This window comes from Salvelinus fontinalis, chromosome 13 (genome assembly GCF_029448725.1).
Source record: "Salvelinus fontinalis isolate EN_2023a chromosome 13, ASM2944872v1, whole genome shotgun sequence".
In the NCBI taxonomy this organism is placed as follows: domain Eukaryota; kingdom Metazoa; phylum Chordata; class Actinopteri; order Salmoniformes; family Salmonidae; genus Salvelinus; species Salvelinus fontinalis.
The window spans coordinates 30,122,162-30,147,395 of NC_074677.1; the positions used below are offsets into that span (position 1 = coordinate 30,122,162).

Genomic DNA, 25,234 nt, shown 5'->3' on the forward strand with positions numbered 1-25,234 from the left:
GTCCCTGCTCATCTGCGTGAACGTGCCTTAGGCATGCTGCAAGGAGGCATGAGGACTGCAGATGTGGCCACGGAAATAAATTGCAATGTCTGTACTGTGAGACCCCTAAGACAGCGCTACAGGGAGAGAGGATGGACAGCTGATCGTCCTCGCAGTGGCAGACCACGTGTAACACCTGCACAGGTTCGGTACATCCGAACATCACACCTGCAGGACAGGTACAGGATGGCAACAACTGCCCGAGTTACACCAGGAAGGCACAACCCCTCCATCAGTGCTCAGACTGTCTGCAATAGGCTGAGAGAGACTGGACTGAGGGCTTGTAAGCCTATTGTAAGGCAGGTCCTCACCAGATATCACCGGCAACAACGTCGCCTATGGGCACAAACCCACCGTCTCTGGACCAGACAGGACTGGCAAAAAGTGCTCTTCACTGACGAGTCGCGGTTTTGTCTCACCAGGGGTGATGGTCGGATCGTCGAATGAGCGTTACACCGAGGCCTGTACTCTAGAGTAGGATCGATTTGGAGGTGGAGCGTCCGTCGTGGTCTGGGGCGGTGTCACAGCATCATTGTTGTCATTGCAGGCAATCTCAACGCTGTGAGTTACAGGGAAGACCGCCTCCTCCCTCATGTGGTACCCTTCCTGCAGGCTCATCCTGACATGACCCTCCAGCATGACCATGCCACCAGCCATACTGCTCGTTCTGTGCGTGATTTCCTGCAAGACAGGAATGTCATTGTTCTGCCATGGCCAGCGAAGAGCCCGGATCTCAATCCCATTGAGCACGTCTGGGACCTGTTGGATCGGAGGGTGAGGGCTAGAGCCACTCCCCCCAGAAATGTCCGGGAACTTGCAGGTGTCTTGGTGGAAGAGTGGGGTAACATCTCACAGCAAGAACTGGCAAATCTGGTGCAGTCCAAGAGGAGGAGATTCACTGCAGTACTTAATGCAGCTGGTGGCCACACCAGATACTGACTGTTACTTTTGACTTTGACCTCCCTTTGTTCAGAGACACATCATTCCATTTCTGTTAGTCACATGTCTGTGAAACTTGTTTAGTTTATGTCTATATTGTTGAATGTTGTTATGTTCATTCAAATATTTACACGTTACGTTTGCTGAAAATAAACACAGTTGACAGTGAGAGGACGTTTCTTTTTTTGCTGAGTTTAGAAGGGTCCAAAATTGACCAAACAACTGCACTCAGGTTGGTCACTTGGGTCCTCTATGTGTAAGCATAAAGACTGCGGGAGAGTTTCCCTGTTACCTTTGCTCTCCTCTTCCCTGAGGCATTTGCTCTCCTCCATCTCTATGTTGAACTTGGCATGTTGCTGCAGCAGGTCCTTCATGCCTTCTGGGTCAGCCTTGCACAGAGTCTGGGCCCACTCATTGGCCGCCATTGCCTGCTTGTGTTCCCCAAGGAGAAACATCGCCTCACAGTACCGGTAGTGACCCTGCCACACAGGAGAGGAAAATCACATCATTCACCGACACAGACATTATCATCATAATTTAGGAATGTTGGTACTTTGAGCATTAGCATACCATTGCAACCACTCCACATAAGGAAACTTTTCTACAAAAATGTTAAGACATTTCATGCCTCATGAAACATTTCCACACTGATAATAGTTTCCATTTCTGAGCAATATAACTAGATAGCTTGTCAGTCAATCAAAATGTATTCATTTCACCACCATCAGAGGGTTTCTGATAAACCTTAAGAAGCAAATGAGGGAAATCTCATTAGAAATTCAGACCTGGCTGTGGGAGAATAGCTTACCTTTGCCCACTCTGGTTGTATCAAAGTGGCTCGTTTTCCATCACCAACAGCTTTTCTGCAACAATAAAAGTTATGCCATTGATCATTAAACATGCTTAACAGGTCTGTGTAACAGACTCCTATACAAAACAGGTTTGTTTATAGTTTGTGAAGGACTTACAGATATTTTTCACTACGAATATAGCAAAGAGCTCTGTTCCCATAGATAATGTGGTTTTCAGGGCTGAAAAAAATAGATAGGATTATGTTATCAAATAATTCATTCAACAAAAAATATAATTGTTTAGAAGTAGACAAACTATGCAATTCTGGCCTATTTTCACAGACCAAATGGGAAAGATGGTGGTGATAGGTTGTCCAAAAGTGAATTACACTTCAGAGACATTTATGGTGCCATTAATTGACACTCAGCAGGAAGGGTGTTAGTCACAGGACACGTTGAAGTCAAAAGGTACCTTAACACCAAGGTCAATAACACATACTACTGCTTTTCGACTGTCAAATCCAAATGATATTATATTGGGTCAAATGCTTCGTAGACTAACAGTGAAAGGCCAAGTTACAGGTACTTTTCCAAAAATTCTAGATAATACAAATAGAAATAGTAATGATGTATAAAGAGTCGGTGAATAACAATAACATGGCTATATACAGGAAGTACCAGTACCGAGTCACTGTACAGGGGTAATTGAGGTAGCTATGTACATATACAGTTGAAGTCAGAAGTTTACATACAACTTAGCCAAATAAATGTAAACTCCGTTTTCCACAATTCCTGACATTTAATACTAGCAAAAATTCCCTGTCTTAGGTCAGTTAGGATCACCACTTTATTTTAAGAATGTGAAATGTCAGAATAATAGTAGAGAATTATTTATTTCAGCTTTTATTTCTTTCATCACACTCCCAGTGGGTCAGAAGTTTACATACACTCAATTAGTATTTGGTAGCATTGCCTTTAAATTGTTTCACTTGGGTCAAACGTTTTGGGTAGCCTTCCACAAGCTTCCCACAATAAGTTGGGTCAATTTTGGCCCATTCCTCCTGACAGAGCTGGTGTAACTGAGTTGGGTTTGTAGGCTTCCTTGTTCGCACATGCTTTTTCAGTTCTGCCCAGAAATGTTCTATAGGATTGAGGTCAGGGCTTTATGATGGCCACTCCAATACCATGACTTTGTCCTTAACTTCTTATGGCTGCAGGGGCAGTATTGAGTAGCTTGGATGAAAGGTGTTTCTATCAACATGTTAAATGTGAAACCGGAGGGAAAAAAATTCTAGATAACCTGTACTCCACACACAGAGATCCGTTCAAAGCTCTCCCTCGCCTTTCATTTGGTAAATCTGATCACAACTCTATCCTCCTGATTCCTGCTTACAAGCAAAATTTAAAGCAAGAAGCACCAGGTCTATAAAAAAGTGGTCAGATGAAGCAGATGCTAAACTACAGGACTGTTTTGCTATCACAAACTGGAACATGTTCCGGGATTCTTCCGATAACATTGAGGAATACACCACATCAGTCACTGGCGTTATCAATAAGTGCATCGAGGACGTCGTCCCCACAGTGACTGTATGTACATACCCCAACCAGACTCTAACCCGGAAGCTTACAAGAAATCCCACTATGCCCTGCGATGAACCATCAAACAGGCAAAGCGTCAATACAGGGCTAAGATTGAATCAAACTACACCGGCTCCGACGCTCATCGGATGTGGCAGGGCTTGCAAACTATTAAAGACTACAAAGGGAAGCACAGCCGTGAGCTGCCTAGTGACACGAGCCTACCAGATGAGCTAAATCACTTCTATGCTCGCTTCGAGGCAAGCAACACTGAGGCATGCATGAGAGCATCAGCTGTTCCGGACGACTGTGTTATCACGCACCCCGTAGCCGACGTGAGTAAGACCTTCAAACAGGTCAACATACACAAGGCTGTGGGGCCAGACGGATTACCAGGACGTGTGCTCCGGGCATGTGCTGACCAACTGGCAGGTGTCTTCACTGACATTTTCAACATGTCTGTAATACCAACATGTTTCAAGCAGACCACCATAGTCCCTGTGCCCAAGAACACAAAGGCAACCTGCCTAAATGACACAGACCCGTAGCACTCGTCCGTAGCCATGAAGTGCTTTGAAAGGCTGGTAATGGCTCACATTAACACCATTATCCCAGCAACCCTTGACCCACTCCAGTTTGCATACCGCCCAAACAGATCCACAGATGATGCACAGCTCAGCGTTCAACACCATAGTACCCTCAAAGCTCATCACTAAGCTAAGGAACCGGGGACTAAACAACTCCCTCTGCAACTGGATCCTGGACTTCCTGACAGGCTGCCCCCAGGTGGTGAGGGTAGGTAGCAACACATCTGCCACGCTGATCCTCAACACTGGAGCTCCCCAGGGGTGCGTGCTCAGTCCCCTCCTGTACTCCCTGTTCACCCACGACTGCATGGCCCGGCACGACTCCAACACCATTAAGTTTGCAGACGACACAACAGTGGTAGGCCTGATCACCGACAACGACGAGACAGCCTATAAGGAGGAGGACAGAGACCTGGCCGGGTAGTGCCAGAATAACAACCTATACCTCAAAGTATCCAAGACTAAGGAGATGATTGTGGACTACAGGAAAAGGAGCACCGAGCACGCGCCCATTCTCATCGGCGAGGCTGTAGTGGAGCAGGTTGAGAGCTTCAAGTTCCTTGGTGTACACATCAACAACAAACTATCATGCTCCAAACACACCAAGACAGTCGTGAAGAGGGCACGACAAAGCCTATTCCCCCTCAGGGAACTGAAAAGATTTGGCATGGGTCCTGAGATCCTCAAAAGGTTCTACAGCTGCAACATCGAGAGCATCCTGACCAGTTGCATCACTGCCTGGTACAGCAATTGCTTGGCCTCCGACCGCAAGGCACTACAGAGGGTAGTGCGTACGGCCCAGTACATCACTGGGGCAAAGCTGCCCGCCATCCAGGACATCCTATACCAGGCGGTGTCAGAAGAAGGGCCTAAAAATTGTCAAAGACCCCAGCCACCCCAGTCATACTGTTCTCTCTACTACCGCATGGCAAGCGGTACCGGAGTGCCAAGTCTAGGACAAAAAGGATTCTCAACAGTTTTTACCCACAAGCCATAAGACTCCTGAACAGGTAACCATATGGTTACCCGGACTATTTGCATTGTGCCTCCCCCCCCCGACCCCTCTTTTACGCTGCTGCTACTCTCTGTTCATCATATATGCATAGTCACTTTAACTATACATTCATGTACATACTACCACAATTGGCCCGACCAACCAGTGCTCTCACACATTGGCAAACCGGGCTATGTGCATTGTGTCCCACCGCCCGCCAACCCCTCTTTTTACGCTACTGCTACTCTCTGTTCATCATCATTCAGCAGCATACCACCCTGCATACCACTACTGGCTTGCTTCTGAAGCTAAGCAGGGTTGGTCCTGGTCAGTCCCTGGATGGGAGACCAGATGCTGCTGGAAGTGGTGTTGGAGGGCCAGTAGGAGGCACTCTTTCCTCTGGTCTAAAAAATATCCCAATGCCCCAGGGCAGTGATTGGGGACACTGCCCTGTGTAGGGTGCCGTCTTTCGGATGGGACGTTAAAGGGGTGTCCTGACTCTCTGAGGTCATTAAAGATCCGAAGGCACTTATCATAAGAGTAGGGGTGTTAACCCCGGTGTCCTGGCTAAATTCCCAATCTGGCCCTCAAACCATCATGGTCACCTAATAATCCCCAGTTTACAATTGGCTCATTCATCCCCCTCCTCTCCCCTGTAACTATTCCCCAGGTCGTTGCTCCAAATGAGAACGTGTTCCCAGTCAACTTACCTGGTAAAATAACGGTAAAATAAATAAATAAATAAATAAAATATATGCATAGTCACTTTAACCATACCTACATGTACATACTACCTCAATAAGCCTGACTAACTGGTGTCTGTATATAACCTTGCTACTGTTATTTTCAAAGTTCTTTTTACTGTTGTTTTATTTCTTTACTTATCTACACACCTTTTTTTCACACTATTGGTTAGAGCCTGTAAGTAAGCATTTCACTGTAAGGTCTACACCTGTTATATTCGGCGCACGTGACAAATAAACTTTGATTTGATTTGCAGAGGGAGGTGTTCATTTCCAGGGTCCTGAACTTGGTGATGCGCTTGGAGGGGACTATGGTGTCAAATGCTGAGCTGTAGTCATTTAACAGCATTCTTACATAGGTATTCCTTTTATTCAGGTTGGTGAGGGCAGTGTAGAGTGCAATAGAGATTGAGTCATCTGTGGGTATTTTGGGGCGTATGCAAAGTGGGTCCAGTATGTCTGGGATGATTATGGCTCACATCAACACAACCAGCCTTTCACTGAGCCATGAACTGTAACTAATTCTATAGTTAGAATATAAATAATAGTGGACACTTTGAATACAGTGTTGTTTGAAATGACAACGAACAAAAATGGCATGGATGAGTTATTGTGACAGGGTAGAAGCCAAAGTGATGTTCAGTGTTTCCTAGGGGACCCTATAATCTTTATTCATGCTTCGCCCATTCATGTGAGTGAGAGAAGCGGAGTAAACTATGAAAATGGACGTTACACACAGCGTATTACATTTAACAAACCAAACATTAAAATACTGTTATGGAAGGTAAAATAAAAACCCAAACCGGTCAGTGCATAAATACCGGTATATAGTAAAATAATACTGCCCAGCCCTAGTTCTCAGTTAGCCATTGTTATGCTAATGACACCCGAAAAGCCCCAGTGGCCTTGCCTTGGCACAAAGACAGAGCAGGTCCACTGAGGCCATGGCACAGTGAGTCCCAGGAAAATTGGCCTGCACATTTGTGGCCTGCTGGAGGTCATTTTGCAGGGCTCTGGCAGTGCCCCTCCTTGCACAAAGGCGGAGGTAGCGGTCCTGCTGCTGGGTTGTTGCCCTCCTACGGCTTCCTCCACGTCTCCTGATGTACTGGCCTGTCTCCTGGTAGTGCCTCCATGCTCTGGACACTACGCTGACAGACACAGCAAACCTTCTTGCCACAGCTCGCATTGATGTGCCATCCTGCATGAGCTGCACTACCTGAGCCACTTGTGTGGGTTGTAGACTCCGTCTCATGCTACCACTAGAGTGAGAGCACCGCCAGCATTCAAAAGTGACCAAAACATCAGCCAGGAAGCATAAGAACTGAAAAGTGGTCTGTGGTCACCACCTGCAGAATCACTCCTTTATTGGGGGTGTCTTGCTAATTGCCTATAATTTCCACCTTTTGTCTATTCCATTTGCACAACAGCATGTGAAATTTATTGTCAATCAGTGTTGCTTCCTAAGTGGACAGTTTGATTTCACAGAAGTGTGATTGACTTGGAGTTACATTGTGTTGTTTAAGTGTTCCCTTTATTTTTTTGAACAGTGTATATATATAAAAAAATATTTAAAAACAGGACAATCACATTTGATTGCACTTGGCCTTTAAAACAAAAATAGCACTTACTGATATTTGATGGCTTTTGAGTAATACTTGACTGCTGCATCATACTTCTTTTTCTGAAACTGATCATTTCCTTTAGCCTTCATCTCTTCACTTTTCTGAGGAAATAAGGAAAAAAAGTACCTTAAAAAAATAAATTGAAATAGAAAACATAACTTAAATAAATGTAAGGTAAATCCAGGGGAGGGTTTGTGTAAATCAGGGGTGTCAAACTAATTTTGCCCCGGGGGCCGCAGTCGGTCTTCAGTGCGGTCTGGAGGGAGGGCCGTACTGAAAATTGTTAACATTTTCTCGCCCATCAATTTCGGAATTTGATGCCCCCTGACTGAATGATCATGCAAAACAGATTTCCCCCTAAATGGAGATGGCCATAAACAATAATTATTAAATCTGCACAGTTCTGGAAAGGACTGGACCTCACCTTTCTGGTGAAAATAGTTACACAATTGCTGAGGTTTACTCACTTGAGGACAAACTCAAGTACATACTAAAAATATGAAAATATTTAAATATATATTTAAATCTATTCAAAAGTGGAATATGACAAATGCTTTCTAAATATAGCAACAACCAAATGATAAACAACTTACTATATTGCCTTTATGATCATATTTAGTGACAATTTCAGCCCCCATTTCATATAAACTGACAAGAGCATTTTCTGCCAAGCCTCCTCTGAGCGACGCAGACACCATTATACGTGCTGCAGATTGGTTACTTCAGCTTTACGCACAAATTCATTTCGTCCCCAGCTGAGAACATCACAGCAATGAAACCACAACTGTTGGGAGTCGCTAGACTGTCCCCTTTCATATGCCGTCTCCCAGGCTGGGCTCCGCCGCTCAGAGGGAGCAAATCGATTCTTTTCCTGGATAGGCCAGAAAATGTGACATCACTCCCTACGCAAACGTTGGGTGGGAAACCTGACACTTCAAGGTCAGCTCCGCCAACAGAGTGGCAGCGAAGAGCGGACAGATGGGGCTTTCTGGCACTATAAGGCACTGGACCCTATAACATTCACGGAGCGCTTTGTACACCAAAATGTCAGTCTGAACCAGTCCAGAACTGCTCAAAGTTCACTATATTGGGGACTTAACACCAAAGAGGTTAGCTTTCATTTAGCTGATTATTAGCAAGCTGGACACAGTCAAAAAAATCTAAAATTATGAATGAGTGCCTATAGAAAGTCTACACCCCTTGACTTTTTACAGCCTTAAAATTAAATCTAAAAGGGATTACATTAGATTATTTCCCCATAGACCTAAACACAAAAAAAAAAAAAAAAAAAAAATCACTTTACATTTTTTTAAACTGAAATACCATAATTGGATAAGTTTACACCCCCCTTTTTACCTGGTCTTTGCTCTTTTCATCCTAACAATCACAACAGTCCCTGCCGGTGACAAGCATACCCATAACATGACGCTGCCACCACAATACTTGAAAATACAAACGGATCAACAACACTGTATTCACTCCATATTACTGGCCTTGATGACAAAGTGAAAAGAAACAGTGTTAAAAAAAATCCACTAAAACATTCTGTTCGCAACAAGGCTGTTAAAACTTCTTAATAGGGGGCGCTATTTTCACTTTGGGAAAAAAATAGTGACCAAATTACACGGCGTCGTACTCTGTTCTAGATCATACAATATGCATATTATTATTGCTATTGGATAGAAAACACTCTGAAGTTTCAATTTTTTTTTTAGTTATATCTGTGAGTAAAACAGAAGTCATTTGGCAGCAAACTTCCAAACAGGAAGTGAAAATTCTGAAAATGGGGCACTGTGTCAGGGCCTGCCTTTTCAACTGGCTTATCTGTATGCACTTCATACGCCTTCCACTAGATGTCAACAGGCAGTAGAAGGTTGAATGGGGTGTCTAGCTTGATGTGAGACCGAATGACAGCTTTTGGAGTGACAGGTCCGCTCTATTGGCAGTATTCAACTGCGCACCAGGGAACCCCACATTGTCTTCTGAAATGAGTTAGGTATACACGACGAAATGCCCCGGCTTGGATTTTATTGGATACATATGAGAAAAACATCATATAGTTGGATTTTGAACCGAGTTTGACCAGTTTATTCAACGTTTATTGGGACTTTTGGAATTTTTCATTCCATGCGCTAAGAGTTCTTGGACATGTGCCCTCCACATGGCTAGACAAAGTTGCTAATTCGACAGAAGAAATGGACATTCTAAAACAAAACAACGATTTATTCTGGAACTAGGAATCCTTGCACAACATTCTGATGGAAGATCAAAGGTAAGAGAATATTTATGATGTTATTTCGTATTTTTGTGGTTTATGTTGGCTCCAACAAGGCGGAGAATTGTTGGGCGCCGTCTCACAATATTGCATGCTGTACGTTGTACTAAAGTTATTTTTTTAAATCTAACACAGCGGTTGCATTAAGAACCAGTGTATCTTTCATTTGCTGTACAACATGTATTTTTTAGTAATGTTTATGATGAGTTTTTTGGTTAGATTACGTGACTGTCCAAAATTTCTCCGGACAATTTGGTGCATTATGGCTACGTATTCACAATGTAAAACCACGATTTGTACCTCTAAATATGCACATTTCGAACAAAACATAAATGTATTGTATAACATGATGTTATAAGACTCATCTGATGAAGTTGTTCAAAGGTTAGTGATTCATTTTATCTCTATTTGTGGGTTTTGTGAAAGCTATGTTGGCGGTGAATAAATGGCGTTGTGTGTTCGGCTATTGTGGTGAGCTAATATAACTATATATTGTGTTTTCGCTGTGAAACACTTTTTTTTTTTTATCGGAAATATTGTCTGGATTCACAAGATGTTTATCTTTCATTTGCTGTACAACATGTATTTTTCATAAATGTTTTATGATGAGTATTTATGTATTTCACGTTGCTCTCTAATTATTCTGGCTGTTTTGGTGCTATTTGTGACGGTGGCTGCAATGTAAAACTACGATTTATACCTCTAAATGTGCACATTTTCGAACAAAACATAAATGTATTGTATAACATGACTGTCATCTGATGAAGTTGTTCAAAGGTTAGTGATTAATTTTCTCTCTATTTGTGGGTTTTGTGAAAGCTATGTTGGCGGTGAAAACATGGTGAAAACATGGAGTTGTGTGTTTGGCTATTGTGGTGAGCTAATATAAATATATAGTGTTTGCTGTAAAACATTTTAAAAATCGGAAATGATGGCTGGATTCACAAGATGTTTATCTTTCATTTGCTGTATTGGACTTGTGATTTCTTGAAATTATATTATATGATATCCCTGTGGCGCTAGGCTATGCTAGTCAGCTTTTTTGATGAGGAGGATCCCGGATCCGGGAGAGAGAAGTAGTAGAGGTAGTAATACTGCAGGACAACACAGCAAATACATAAACTTTTTGGCCTAAATTAAAAACTACAGGGTTGGATCAAATCCAATCCAACACAAGTGGAACTCTAATTTCAAGTATTGTGGTAGCAACATGTTATGGGCAGGGACTGGGGAGTTTCAGGAACAAAATAAATATGAAAGAAGCTAAGCCCAGGTAAAATGATACAGGAAAACCCACCTCAGTATTCTGAAAATCTAACCGTGGGATAGTTTTATTTTTCAGCGAGACAATTATGAAAACATTTTATAAAACTTTTTCACTTTGAAAATGTGGAGTAGTTCATGTAGATCTGTAGGAAAAACATACAATTAAATCTAAAAAGGGACGAAATTAAGGTAGCAAAATGTGAAAATAGTTAAAGGGTGTGTCGATTTTCTATAGGCACTGTAGATCCACCATCACATGTACAAAGTTTTGATTATAGTCATTTTAAAGTATATTGAGTTTGTTTCTCTAAAAAAAAGAGTCACCCGTGGGCCAGATTGGACCCCCCCCCCCCCCCATGGGCCAATCTACTAGTGTAAGTCATAAAGATCAACTTAGTCCATTACAAAAAGACAGTACATCTTCTAAAACAGATTACTACAATTGTGAGCATCTTTATATCTTTAGATAATATTATGGGGAGGGCATTGGGCCCTTCAAGGATGACAAAATATCAAATACAGGCTTCTTACCTCAATAAACCATTGGCAGGGGCCCTGTGCAAGCTCTCGCATACATTTTTTTCTACTGACTCCCATGGCCTGTGTATAGTGAGCATCTGATGAGAGAAGAGGTTAATGATGTTCATATTGGAACACATTCACTGCTAACCAAGTTTCCAGAGTAGGATAAACCATGTGACATTTTATTGCCCAGTAACCTTTCAGCCTCTAACCTACCTACTAGAGGTCGACCGATTAATCAGAATGGCCGATTAAATCGGGGCCGATTTCAAGTTTTTATAACAATCGGAAATCGGTATTTTTGGGCACCGATTTTTATTAATTTTTTTTACACCTTTATTTAATCTTTATTTAACTAGGCAAGTCAGTTAAGAACACATTCTTATTTTCAATGACGGCCTAGGAACGTTTAAGGGCAGAACGACAGATTTTTAACCTTGTCAGCTCGGGGGATCCAATCTTGCATTGATTACCTTGCACTCCACGAGGAGCCTGCCTGTTAGCGAACGCAGTAAGCTAAGGTAAGTTGCTAGCTAGCATTAAACTTATCTTATAAAAAACAATCAATCAATGACTGTCATTGCTCCAATGTGTACTTAACCATAAACATCAATGCCTTTCTTAAAATCAATACACAAGTATATATTTTTAAACCTGCATATTTAGCTAAAAGAAATCCAGCTTAGCAGGCAATATTAACCAGGTGAAATTGTTTCATTTCTCTTGCGTTCATTGCACGCCGAGTCAGGGTATATGCAACAGTTTGGGCCGCCTGGCTCTTTCAAACTAATTTGCCAGAACTTTACGTAATTATGACAACATTGAAGGTTGTGCAATGTAACAGGAATATTTAGACTCATGGATGCCACCCGTTAGATAAAATACGGAACGGAATAAACGTTTTGTTTTCAAGGTGATAGTTTCCGGATTAGTCAAAGGTATATGGTTTAGAGAGAAATAGTCGACGCGTTATAATTCCTGTAATAACTTGCGGCTGAATTTGAAAGGGGTTCCTTCGTTATTTTACCGTTCGTGTCTTCCATAGAGAATGTCTTGATCTACTTCAAATAAGGTCTGTGTTTCGTGCAGGCTTAAACCGCCTCGACGTTTTGATACCCGTGTAAATCTCACTAGGATAAGGAAACGTTTGTCAACATATTTTCATAAATCCACTCTACAATTTTTTTTATCTTCACTTATATTTAGCCAATATTGAGCAGTTACCTTGTCCTATGGATATCTACAGTTATAAAATTGGCACGGTGATGTAAGCCTACACGAAACACAGACCTTATTTTAAGTGAATCTAAAAATATCCTATGGAATAAATGAAGGAACCGCTTTTCAGATTTTGCTAGGTGTCATGGGAATTATGACTCGCACTTTGGTTGCCAATTCTTACCATGCCCATTATTAAAATACGATTTCCTGCATATAGAAATTAAAGTTTGTTTTCAACGTTCATCACAGGTAACTTAAACTCTATTTTTATTCAAACAGTTGAGAGTATTTGTCTCCTAAGCAGACTCTTCAGTATCATTGTCACTTCAGAGCTGTGTGTGTATTTATGTATTATATTAAGTTAAAATAAGTGTTCATTGTTCATTCAGTATTGTTGCAATTGTCATTATTACAAAAATGTGTGTATGATATATATATTTTTTTTTTTTATAAATCGGCCGATTAATTGGTATCGGCTTTTTTTGTCCTCCAATAATCGGTATACCTCTACTACCTACCATGTTGTACTTTTCAACCCTCTAAGCTACCTACCAGTAAACCCTGCCTGGGCATCAATGGGTTAATATTGTGTGAGAGAAGGCTATAAAAACACATTGGTCTGATGCTCAAACAGTCACAGTACATCATCAGATCAGCATATGAACAGCAATGGAGGACACTGCCTGACTCAGTGGTTCTTACACTCAGCGAAGATGAGTTGAAGAGCAGCAAAGCAGTTCCCTCTGGGGCCCAGCTCCTGAACCTGCTGCTTGATGCGGGGCTCTCCTGTCTGCTCCAGCCAGCATATCGCATCATCCAGGACCTCCAGCACATTCTAACCAGAGAGTTACCAATCAACAAAACATTGATTTAGTCCTTACCATTGTCATAAGACAATTAGGGCTGGGCGATATATTGTATTCTATGGTATACCGGTATGGATCCACATACCGGTATGAAGTTCTACAATACCCGCTATAAAAGGTATTTTGATAGTGTTAAATATGAAAAGTTCTACAAATAAGAATACTTTGTCGGTTTGGTCAAAACAAAATCAGAGTGAAGAAAGCCCATTAAAACCACTTACTAGGAGTAGGCAAGATCAGGTGAGACGGCGGACGTAAAGGTAACGTAAAGGTAATGGCGGACTGAACGAAGCTATGTAGAGCACCTCAAGATAAAACATAATATTCGAAATATCTGCTAAATTAGACTAAAATATTAGCACTAAATAATCTGGTGGGTGATAACCTTCAATCTGGATAATAACACAAAACAAATCCTAAGACTAGAGACATTTATCGACAAATATTACGAAAACAAGCAACACCCAAACATGACGGAGAATAAGACAGGGGAACCGAATCAAAAACGAAAACGTGACTCCTCAACCGGCACGGATGATCTAATATTCTCAACACCGGCAATGGTAAAGGTCGAAACCGATCTGTTAAAATCAATAAATGACAAACTGGGTATACTTGAATTAGTTAGTAAAGATATAAAAGAGTTGAAAGCAAGCCTAGAGATGAGTGATGAAAAAGCTGCGACATTGGAGAAGGAAACACACGCGCTAAAAGGGACGGTCAATAAGATTGAAACCGAAATGAATGAATTTAAAAAGGAGAACAACGTTCTGAAGGAATGCTTACTGGACATACAAACGAGATCCATGAGAGAGAATTTGGTACTTACAGGTATCCAAGAGAAAGAAGGAGAGGTTCCTGAATCTGTAGTTAGAGAGTTCCTTTTTGCAGCACTTCAGATACCGCGCAAAGTTATCGATAAGATCCAACTTGAACGTGTACACCGCCTCGGACAGAGAGGGCAGAGGTACGAACGCCCAATCGTTGCCAAATTTGCTTCATTTAAAGATAAAATAATGGTTAAAAGCCTAGGTAAAAGACTTGCTGGGACCAAAATTGGCATGAATGATCAGTTTCCGAAAGAAATTGCAGAACGGCGCAAAGTTCTGTATCCAATTTTCAAAGAAAATAGATTAAAAGCGAAACGAGTAGCTCTCGTCATTGATAAACTATATATTGATAACCAGTTGTTCAGAGACACAAAGATTACTCCATGGTTATTTTAAAAATTACAAAGTTCTCATAGATGAGGAAAATAAACACAATTCAAGCCCGGTTACTGATTGTAACAATACAATACAAAATATAGCTTTCCTATAAATCTTCACATATAATTAATTGAACACAAGCACTATTTCTATATAGTGAAGATAAAAACTAAGTAAACAGAAGGCACAGTATGTGTGGATGGTGTGGTGTGTGTTTATTTTTATTTGTTATGTTTGGAAAGTTGAGTGAGTGAGTAATGAAATAGTTGCATATCCCAGAGCCAGTGTATTGCTGTGGGCCGGGTATGAGAGGGCTTTCAATGTTGTTCAGATGATGGATATACTTTTATAATGAATTACACATCTTATTTATTTATTTATTGTCCTATCATGGGGAACTACATTTTTAAAATAAATTATATCTAATTATTTATTATCCTATTTTAATGGTACGGTCCATGGCCCTATACCCTAGACACCCACATGAATGGCCCAGATACTAAGGAGAAGTCCCTAACTGTTTTATGTGCATGCTGTATGCGGTCTGTATGCAGCCAAAATGAGGTCAGGGACCAAGAGCAGCACTGCCCCCTCAAGATTCTGAGCCTGCTTGGCAGGGTTGGTCCTGCAAAGCCAAAGCCCCCTAAAGGGAGAGCATAATAAACAAGGAAATTCTCAAAGCTGCTAATGAGAACCTTGATGACCTTGTACCTAGCCGTTGTGGATTCCGGTGGGGTGCCCCCACCCAGGCAGTGGCAGTGCTGGCAACACTAGCTGCAGTAACCCATGGGGAGGGGGGTCACACTCGGACATTCAGAGAGGGGGTATATTATTGTGGCCCTGGTGGCACGAAACCAATCGGACTGCATGGAGATGCTTCGGAACATGGTCAAAATGGATGACCGTATTGTGGGTGTTTCAGGAAGAAGGTGTACATTTGACCTCCATCATCTAGGATGTGACAATGGTAAATAAATCTCTACATTTATGCTCATTTTTTGCACGGTCTTGCAGGCCTTCTCATGCAGCTGCAACTGCAAGTACATTTGTAAATCATGACCCATCTTGAGTTGGGCTCTGGGATAGTGCAATTGTTGAGAGGGTGGGCTTATGGTTGTGTGGGGGTAAGGGCTGAATGTGTGTGGGTGTATGTGTGTATCCCGCAACTGTTGCGAAGGAAGAAGTAAAAGATGTTAGGGACTATAGAGGATGATTCACAGCAATATGTAATAAAAATCGAGGTGAGGGCGATGGAAATGCATTTGGCAATGGATCTGCTTCGGTTCGGTGGATGGTGCTGTGTGCACTTTTCGAAGGATGGATCCCAGTCGGTCCGGGGCTGTGCGATGCGGGGGGTCGGGGGTGGTCTGCCGGGCATTGGGGTGACAACCCAACTCGAGATGGGGGCTTTTGGCGGGTGGAATAGTGGGGACCAATTGGATGTTTGCTTAGTGGAGATGCAAATGTCATGGTACAACTATATAGACACTCAATCATTATGTTACTTTTTAATAGGACGTTTACAAACATATATTTTGATAAAAATAATTGAAAGGTGTGTCTCATTATGGTAAGTGGTGAAATAAGTATAGCCAGTTACAATTGTAATGGCTTAGCAGATAATCAGAAAAGACGATCAGTATTTACCTGGCTAAAAGAGAAGGATTATAATATCTACTGTTTACAGGAAACCCATTCAACAGTTCTAGATGAAGTTTTGTGGAAAAAGAACTGGGGGGGCGAAATATATTTCTCCCATGGGCAAAGAAATTCAAAAGGGGTGATGGTTTTAATTAATAATAACTTTAATCCAAATGTGCAACTTGTCCAAACAGATCCTCAAGGTAGATGGATTATTTTAAATATGTTATTGGACAATAAACATATATGGCTTATTAACCTATACGGTCCGAATAATGATGATCCAAGCTTCTTTGACAATATATATAAGAATGTATCAACTCTACAAGCAACACTAGACTCTATTATTATAGTGGGAGATTTTAATACGGTCTTAAATACCTCTATGGACCGGAAAGGAAATCACACTACAAACTATCACCCTCAGGCACTTAAGGAAATCAGGAATGTCATGGATATATTGGAATTAGTGGATATATGGAGACTTAAATACCCTGACCTAGTGAGATATACATGGCGGAGGCTTAATCAAGCTAGTCGCCTTGACTACTTTCTTATATCATTCTCTCTGGCACCAAAAGTTAAAAAGTGTTTGATACGGACAGAATGCGGTCGGACCATCACATAATTGGCATATATATTACTCTTACAGAATTTCCACGTGGGCGAGGATATTGGAAATTTAATCAAAGCCTACTAGATGATAAATTGTTTAGAACTAGGACAGAAGAATTTATAACTGACTTTTTTAGACATAACATAGGTACAGCAGATCCCCATATTGTATAGGACACTTTTAAGTGTGCCTTTAGAGGCCATGCAATTCAGTACTCATCTATAAAATAAAAGCAATTTCGATCAAAAGAGTCCATATTAACAAAGGAAATTGAAGGACTAACAGTACAGTTAGATAACAATAAAAACGGTACCATAGAGGCACAGAATAAGTTAGAGGAAAAACAAAAAGAAATGGAGGAACTTATTCAAGAAAGATCCAGTGTAATATATTATAAAAATAAAGCGAACTGGATGGAATATGGGGAAAAATGCACCAAATTCTTTTTCAATCTTCAATATAGAAATGCTACCAAAAAAAACCGTATTAAAACGTGTTACAATTGATGGAGTCACGCATGATTCACCAAATTATATTTTGAAAGAGGAAGTAAAGTACTTTAAGAATATGTTTTCGTTTCAGTCTCCTCAATCTCCACTAACTGAAACTAATTGTATGGATTTTTTCCCTAATAATAATGTAAAATTAACATCTGTACAGAAAGACTCATGTGAAGGCCTAATTACAGAGGAGGAACTACATGATGCAATTGGGGCCTTTAAGGATGGGAAAACTCCAGGACTGGATGGCATACCAGTGGAAGTATACAAACATTTTTTTGATATACTCAAAGGACCATTATTAGCTTGTTTTAACCACTCCTATATAAATGATAGATTATCAGACACGCAACAAGAAGGTGTGATATCATTATTACTGAAACAGGACCCAAGTGGTATATATAAAGATCCAGTCTATTTAAAAAATTGGAGACCTCTTACACTTCAGTGTTGTGATGCAAAAATCCTAGCAAAATGCTTGGCGCATAGAATAAAAAAAGTTTTGTCAGATATTATTCATCCTAATCAGACAGGTTTTTTACATGGACGATACATTGGAGATAATATAAGGCAAGTACTGGAAACAATAGAACACTATGAAATATCGGGGACACCAGGCCAGGTTTTCATAGCTGATTTTGAAAAGGCTTTTGATAAAGTACGACTGGAGTTTATATATAAATGCCTAGAATATTTCAATTTTGGGGAATCTCTTATAAAATGGGTAAAAATTATGTATAGTAACCCTAGGTGTAAAATAGTAAATAATGGCTACATCTCAGAAAGTTTTAAACTATCTAGAGGAGTAAAACAAGGTTGTCCACTATCGGCATATCTATTTATTATTGCCATCGAAATGTTAGCTGTTAAAATTAGATCAAACATTAATATTAAGGGATTAGAAATCCAGGGCCTAAAAACTAAGGTGTCATTGTACGCTGATGATTCATGTTTTCTTTTAAAACCACAACTAGAATCTCTCCACGGCCTCTTAGAGGATCTAGATACATTTGCTATCCTCTCTGGATTAAAACCAAATTATGATAAATGTACCATATTACGTATTGGATCACTAAAAAATCCACATTTTACATTGCCATGTAGTTTACCAATTAAATGGTCTGACGGTGATGTGGACATACTCGGTATACAAATCCCAAAAGAAAGAAATGATCTCACTCCAATAAATTTTTATAGAAAGTTAGCAAAAATAGATAAGATCTTGCTACCATGGAAAGGAAAATACCTGTCTATTTGTGGGAAAATCACCCTGATTAACTCTTTAATCATATCACAGTTTACCTATTTGCTTATGGTTTTGCCTACACCTAGTGACCTGCTTTTTAAATTATATGAACAAAAAATATTCAATTTTATTTGGAACGGCAAGCCAGATAAAATTAAAAGGGCCTATTTATATAACGAATATGAATTCGGAGGGCAGAAATGATTAAATATTAAAGCATTAGACCTCTCACTAAAGGCATCAGTCATACAAAAGTTATACTTAAATCCAAACTGGTTCTCTAGTAGATTGGTACAAATGTCTCATCCTATGTTCAAGAAGGGCCTTTTTCCCTTTATTCAGATTACACCTGCTCACTTTCGGTTGCTTGAAAAGGAAATAATTTCCAAAATATCTTTATTTTTTAAACAAGCCTTAGAAAGTTGGTTGCAATTTCAGTTTAATCCACCTGAAAGGACGGAACAAATAGTACAACAAATCTTGTGGTTAAATTCAAATATAGTAATTGATAAAAAAAAACTGTATTTATCGAAGAAATGTTTAAAAAAGGTATAATTTTTGTGAATGATATCATAAATAGGACTGGCGGAGTAATGTCACACATGCAGCTAACACAGACATATGGAAATGTCTGCTCTACCCAAAATTACAACCAATTAATTGCAGCATTACCACAAAAATGGAAGAGGCAGGTGGAAGGGGATAAAAGTAAGGAACTTGTATGTCGGCCTTATATTAAAGAACATAAATGGTTAAAGAAAAGTGTGATAAATAAAAACATATACCAATTTCATTTAAGGACCAAAAAACTTACAGCTGTGCCATATAAATTGCAAAATAGTTGGGAAGAGATTTTCGATGTACCCATTCCATGGCACATGGTTTATGAATTGATACGCAAAACAACGCCGGATTCAAAACTTCGAATTTTTCAATTTAAATTATTGTACAAAATTCTTGCAACTAATAGAATGTTATATATATGGGGGATACAATCTTCTCAGCTCTGTAGATTCTGCTGTGAGGAGGCAGAGTCATTAGACCATTTATTTTGGTATTGTCCGCATGTAGCTCGTTTTTGGTCACAGGTCCAGGAATGGTTGAAGAATTGCAACATTTGCGTAGAACTAACGCTACAGATAGCAATACTGGGGGATTTGAAAAGCCATAGTCAATCAATCAATAATATAATAATTATTTTAGCAAAAATGTTTATTTTTAATTTACAATCCGTGGAAGCTATGAGAATAGGAAGATTCAAATCTTTTGTGAAGCATCACAGCACAGTTGAAAAATATATGGCAAATAAAAATCCGAAATGGATGATGTTGGAAGATAAATGGGAAAGGTTGAGTGGAGCTGAAGGGTGGGACTAATAACAAGATAAACAATGTAGGGCATACGGGATCTGTGAAATGTGTATAGGTGCGGAGCTATTGTGAAATAGCACAGTTACAAGTGGAAATCAAACTGGATGGACAACAGAAATAGAGGAAGGACTAAGAACAAACAAGAGAGAACTATTATAAAGTAGACTGTGTCTGTAAAATGTGTATAAGATGTTTAAATTGAAGGTAAAAACAGAAATGTTTATCAGTTTACTCCAATTGGGGGATCGGTGGTAGGGTTTGCTGGGAATAATAATAAAGGTATACTCTTTTAAAAAAGTATGTATGTCTATGTAGGTATGTGTATGTATATATGTGTGCATACGTGAAAGGATATATATATTTACCCCAAAAAATATGGGGAATTGGAAATGATGCAGACAATTACATTGGAAGCAACATTCTTTCCGCAATATTAAGCTGATCCACCCCACACAAAAAAAAAATTATTAAAAAATTAAAAAAACACTTACTATTAATTTGATGCCATGTTAAGGTCAACTTTTACTACTTCTAATGGCTGCAGTCCCGGTAACGGGACCGATATGACAACAGCCAGTCCAAGTGCAGGGCGTCAAATTCAAAACGACAGAAATCTCATAATTAAAATTCCTCAAACATACATGTGTTTTATATCATTTTAAAGGTAATCTTGTTGTTAATCCCACCAAAGTGTCCGATTTCAAATAGGCTTTTCAGCGAAAGCACTACAAACGATTATGTTAGGTCATCACAAAACCACAATAATCACAGCCATTTTCCAGCTAAAGATAGCTTCACAAAAACCAGAATCGAGATAATATTCATCACTAACCTTCGATTATTTTCATCAGATGACACTCATAGGACTTCATGTTACACAATAGATGCATGTTTTGTTTGATTAAATTCATATTTATATAAAAAAATCTGAGTTTACATTGAGGCGACAAGATAAACTAAATGCAAAAACATCAAGTGACTTTGCATAGCCCATCGTTTCAACAGAAATACTCATCATAAATATAGATGATAATACAAGTTATACAGATTGAAATATAGATATACCTCTCCTTAATGCAACCGCTATGTCAGATTTCAAAAACTTTACGGAAAAAGAAATGCACACTATAATCTGAGACGGCGCTCAAAAATAGCATACCACAGCTGCAAAGATGGCGTCACCATAAACACAAAAATACATGATAAATATTCCATTACCTTTGATGATCTACATCAGAAAGCACACCAGGAATCCCAGGTCCACAATAAATGTTTGTTTTGTTAGAAAAAATCCATTATTTATGTCCAAATACCTTCTTTTGTTAGCGCGTCTGGTTTACATATCCAAACGCTAATTCTGGTCAGCGTTATAAAATCGGGCAAAATCTTCAAAATGTGATATTACCGGTCGAAGAAACATTTCAAACTAAGTACTGAATCAATCATTAGGATGTTTTTAACATATAGCTTCAATAAAGTTCCAACCGGAGTATTCGTTCTTGTCTGCGTGAGCAATGGAACGTTAGTGGCTTACATGAAGAAAAAGCATGATCAGGAAATGGCTGCTTGATGGACACCTGACTGATTCTCCTCTCATTCTCTCCCACAACATCATAGAAGTCTCATTGAAATTTCTATTAATGGTTGACATCTAGTGGAACCCCTAGGCAGTGCAACATCATTAATAGCTCAAGTGGATTTCTTTAGGGACTCTGGTGAATACACACAGGCTCAGATTTCTGACTTCCTGTTTTGATTTCAACTCAGGATTTTGCCTGCCAATATGAGTTCTGTTAATCTCACAGACATAAATCAAACAGTTTTAGAAACTTCAGAGTGTATTCTATCCAATACTAATAATAATATGCAAATATTAGGAACTATGACTGAGGAGCAGGCCGTTTGATATGGGCACCTTTCATCCAAGCTACTCAATACTGCTCCTTCAGCCATAAGAAGTTTAAGAAATGTTAAATATCACAATATTTTTCAGAACGATGGCATTATTATATTTTGGCCATATCGCCCAGCGCTAGAGACAACACACCAATCGGCAATGGGTGATAATGGGAAATTCATGCACATCAGGTTGCTTGATATTCCATGTGACAAATCAGGTTGATGAATGACTCCAATGAAAGCAGTGATTCAAATTTAACACCACCAAACAGGACATTCTGGTTCCCTCTTCTCCTGGGTATGTACCAGGTCAGCAGGGTGTAAATAGACTCCTGAGGAGTTCTTAACCTGTTGAGGACAGAGGGCGCTGTTTTCACTTTGGGGGAAAATCGTGCCCAATTTAAACGGCCTCGTACTCAATTCTTGCTCGTACAATATGCATATTATTATTACTATTGGATAGAAAACACTCTAGTTTCTAAAACCGTTTTAATTATATCTGTGAGTAAAACAGAACTCATTTTGCAGCAAACTTCCTGACAGGAAGTGGAAAATCTGAAATCGATGCTCTGTTCTAGGGCCTGCCTATTAATGTCCTTGATATTTATTAGTATAGATGCACTTCATACGTCTTCCACTAGATGTCGACAGGCAGTGAGAGAAGAAATGGAGTGTATAACTTGATCTGGGGTCGAATAAAAGCTCTCGGCATGACGTGTCACCAGTTTCCTGTTTTCTGGAGAGCTCGTGAAGGGACCTGGTTTTGCCTTCTGATAAGCTGTCGTTATGGACGACCAATATCTCTGTCTTGATTTTATTTGATACATGTGACAATATCATCGTAAAGTTTGTTTTTTCAATATAGTTTTATTCGATTATTGAAATTTATTCGGGACGTTAGGCGTGTTGTGTTGTGTGCCTTTGTTCAGGAAGGAGAGCTTCGCGCTACTTTGCTAGCTTTCCGTGCTAATTGACTGGAGAAGAGGACATTCTAAATCCAAACAACGATTGTTCCCGACAAAGGACCCCTTGTACAACATTCTGATGAAAGATCATCAAAAGTAGGACCCATTTTATGATGCTATTTCATATATCTGTCGAACATGTTGTACTAGTCATTTGCGCCCAGATTTTGGGTACTCTCTCGCTAAGCTGGATGTCGTAATGAAGTTATTTTTAGAATTCTAACACGGCGATTGCATTAAGAACTAGTGTATCTATTATTTCCTATACAACATGTATTTTCTAGTAACGTTTATGAATAGTTATTTGGTCAGAATAGTTGGAGTGTCATAAAAATATCCGCACATTCTGGGAAAAATATGCTACGTTAGCACAATGTATAACCACTGATTTCAGCTCTAAATATGCACATTTTCGAACGAAACATAAGTGTATGTATAACCTGATGTTATAGGACTGTCATCTGATGAAAGTTTATGAAGGTTAGTGAAAATTAATATCTTTTGCTGGTTTATTCCCTATCGCTAACGTGCCTATTGCTATCGCTAACGTGCCTTGATGAATGAATGCGGTAGTGTGGTAGGCTATTGTAGTAAGCTAATATAATGCTATATTATATTGTGTTTTCGCTGTAAAACACTTTTTTTTTTTTTTTTTATCGGCAATATTGGCTGGATTCACAAGATGCGTCATTCACAAGATGTTTGTCTTTAATTTGCCTTACACCATCGATTTTTCAGAAATATTTTATGATGAGTATTTAGGTATTTGACGTTGGTGTCTAATTACTCGGGCTGCTTCGGTTCTATTTCTGACGGTAGCTGTGATGGTAGCTGCAATGTAAAACTGATTTATACCTCAAATATGCACATTTTTCGAACAAAACATAGATTTATTGTATAACATGTTATAAGACTGTCATCTGATGAAGTTGTTTCTTGGTTAGTTCTTGGTTAGTTAGGTTGGCTTTGTGCATGCTACCTGTGCTGTGAAAAATGTCTGTCCTTTTTTGTATTTGGTGGTGAGCTAACATAAATATATGTGGTGTTTTCGCTGTAAAACATTTTAAAAATCGGACATGTTGACTGGTTTCACAAGATGTGTATCTTTCATTTGTTGTATTGGACTTGTTAATGTGTGAAAGTTAAATATTTCAAAAAAATATCTTTTGAATTTCGCGCTCTGCCTTTTCAGTGGAATGTGGGCGCCAGAGCCAGACAGGTTAACCAATGAAGATGGGCACCCTACCCTTTGGCTTCCACAAACACTAAGGAGTATTGTGCCCCATTTCCCAGGCATGAAGAGAACAGTATTGTATTCTTATGAATAATTACCTTGCTGCGTGGATACTTCCTTAATAGAAAATAGAGGGGCAAGAAACCATGTTGCTCTAAAAATGGGAGTAAGATATGAGCATGTGGAAGCAGTGATTATGCATCATATTAGCTTTTGGGGGGGGGGGGGGGGCAAAGGCATGAATTCCACTTACCAAGTTAAACGTATTGCTTATCCAGATCATATGCCTTGTCTGATCTTCTAATAACTGGAAGAGAAAACAAATGACAGCATGAGTCTTCTCAGATTCAACACTGCAATTCCTGTATGGTGCCATTTTCATTGTAACAAGGAACTTACACATCCTTTTTCCATCGCTCTGAGGATAGCTTCCAAAATTTCAATCCTGTGCAGTCTCTTCAGACTCAAGTCATTGCTGACACTAGAGAAGGAAAGGTGAAATGAGAACTTGAGTCTTAACACACTGTACTAAGGAATAAAGAATGTGTTGCAGGGAGTTAAATTACTCTCAAACGAATTCTTACTTTGAATCTAGGAAGCCCACTTGCACAGCCCAGCGTGTGGTGTTGTGATTCTCTCGACAAAGCAGAATGTGATACCAAAAGGCAGATACATGCATCAACTGTGCCGCTTTCTTTTTCAAACTGACAGGGATTTTATTCCATCGCTCATATTTATCATCTGCCCCAAAAACAGAATTTGAGTTATACAGATTAACATAGTTTCCCCCCCAATCCCATTTGATCCTCAATCGCCACCCCCACTCTGCATGGATATGTTTGTAGTCTCCAACAGTGGAGGATCTGGGTCACATCTGTCCAGCCCCAATACATATTCCCAACCACCACAGTGAGTGTCAGTACTATGAGCAAGCAACTAGCTAGTGTTTGTGTCAGTACTAGATGCGTGTAAGCAACTAGTGTTCTCGCTACTTTTTACCTGGAGGTTGTAAGGCTACAAAGGGACTGTCTTTGACATAGGTCTAGAGGAAGAAAAGTTTAGTTAATAATGTAATGTCTAATGACGTATTGCAAACGTTACATGATAACACT

The 25,234-nt window shown here is 39.8% G+C and overlaps 1 protein-coding gene across 11 annotated transcripts in view; it reads right to left on the bottom strand.

The window, feature by feature from the left end:
- LOC129868403 (E3 ubiquitin-protein ligase TTC3-like) overlaps nucleotides 1-25,234 on the bottom strand; it is a 67,810-nt gene that overhangs the window by 41,556 nt on the left and 1,020 nt on the right. For 10 of the 11 annotated variants that reach the window (XR_008761759.1, XM_055942355.1, XM_055942356.1 and 7 more), the window contains exons 3-12: nucleotides 25,122-25,164; nucleotides 24,707-24,863; nucleotides 24,522-24,603; nucleotides 24,376-24,429; nucleotides 13,280-13,412; nucleotides 11,366-11,451; nucleotides 7,300-7,394; nucleotides 1,947-2,009; nucleotides 1,787-1,841; nucleotides 1,271-1,457 (exon numbers count right to left, since the gene is read on the bottom strand). Coding sequence is in view for 10 of the 11 variants with exons in the window: in XM_055942355.1 (XP_055798330.1) it covers nucleotides 1,271-1,457; nucleotides 1,787-1,841; nucleotides 1,947-2,009; nucleotides 7,300-7,394; nucleotides 11,366-11,451; nucleotides 13,280-13,412; nucleotides 24,376-24,429; nucleotides 24,522-24,603; nucleotides 24,707-24,863; nucleotides 25,122-25,164 (955 nt within the window). In the remaining variant the exon portion in view is untranslated. The remainder of the gene's footprint in view (nucleotides 1-1,270; nucleotides 1,458-1,786; nucleotides 1,842-1,946; nucleotides 2,010-7,299; nucleotides 7,395-11,365; nucleotides 11,452-13,279; nucleotides 13,413-24,375; nucleotides 24,430-24,521; nucleotides 24,604-24,706; nucleotides 24,864-25,121; nucleotides 25,165-25,234) is intronic. The other variant, XM_055942361.1, reaches the window with a different exon arrangement.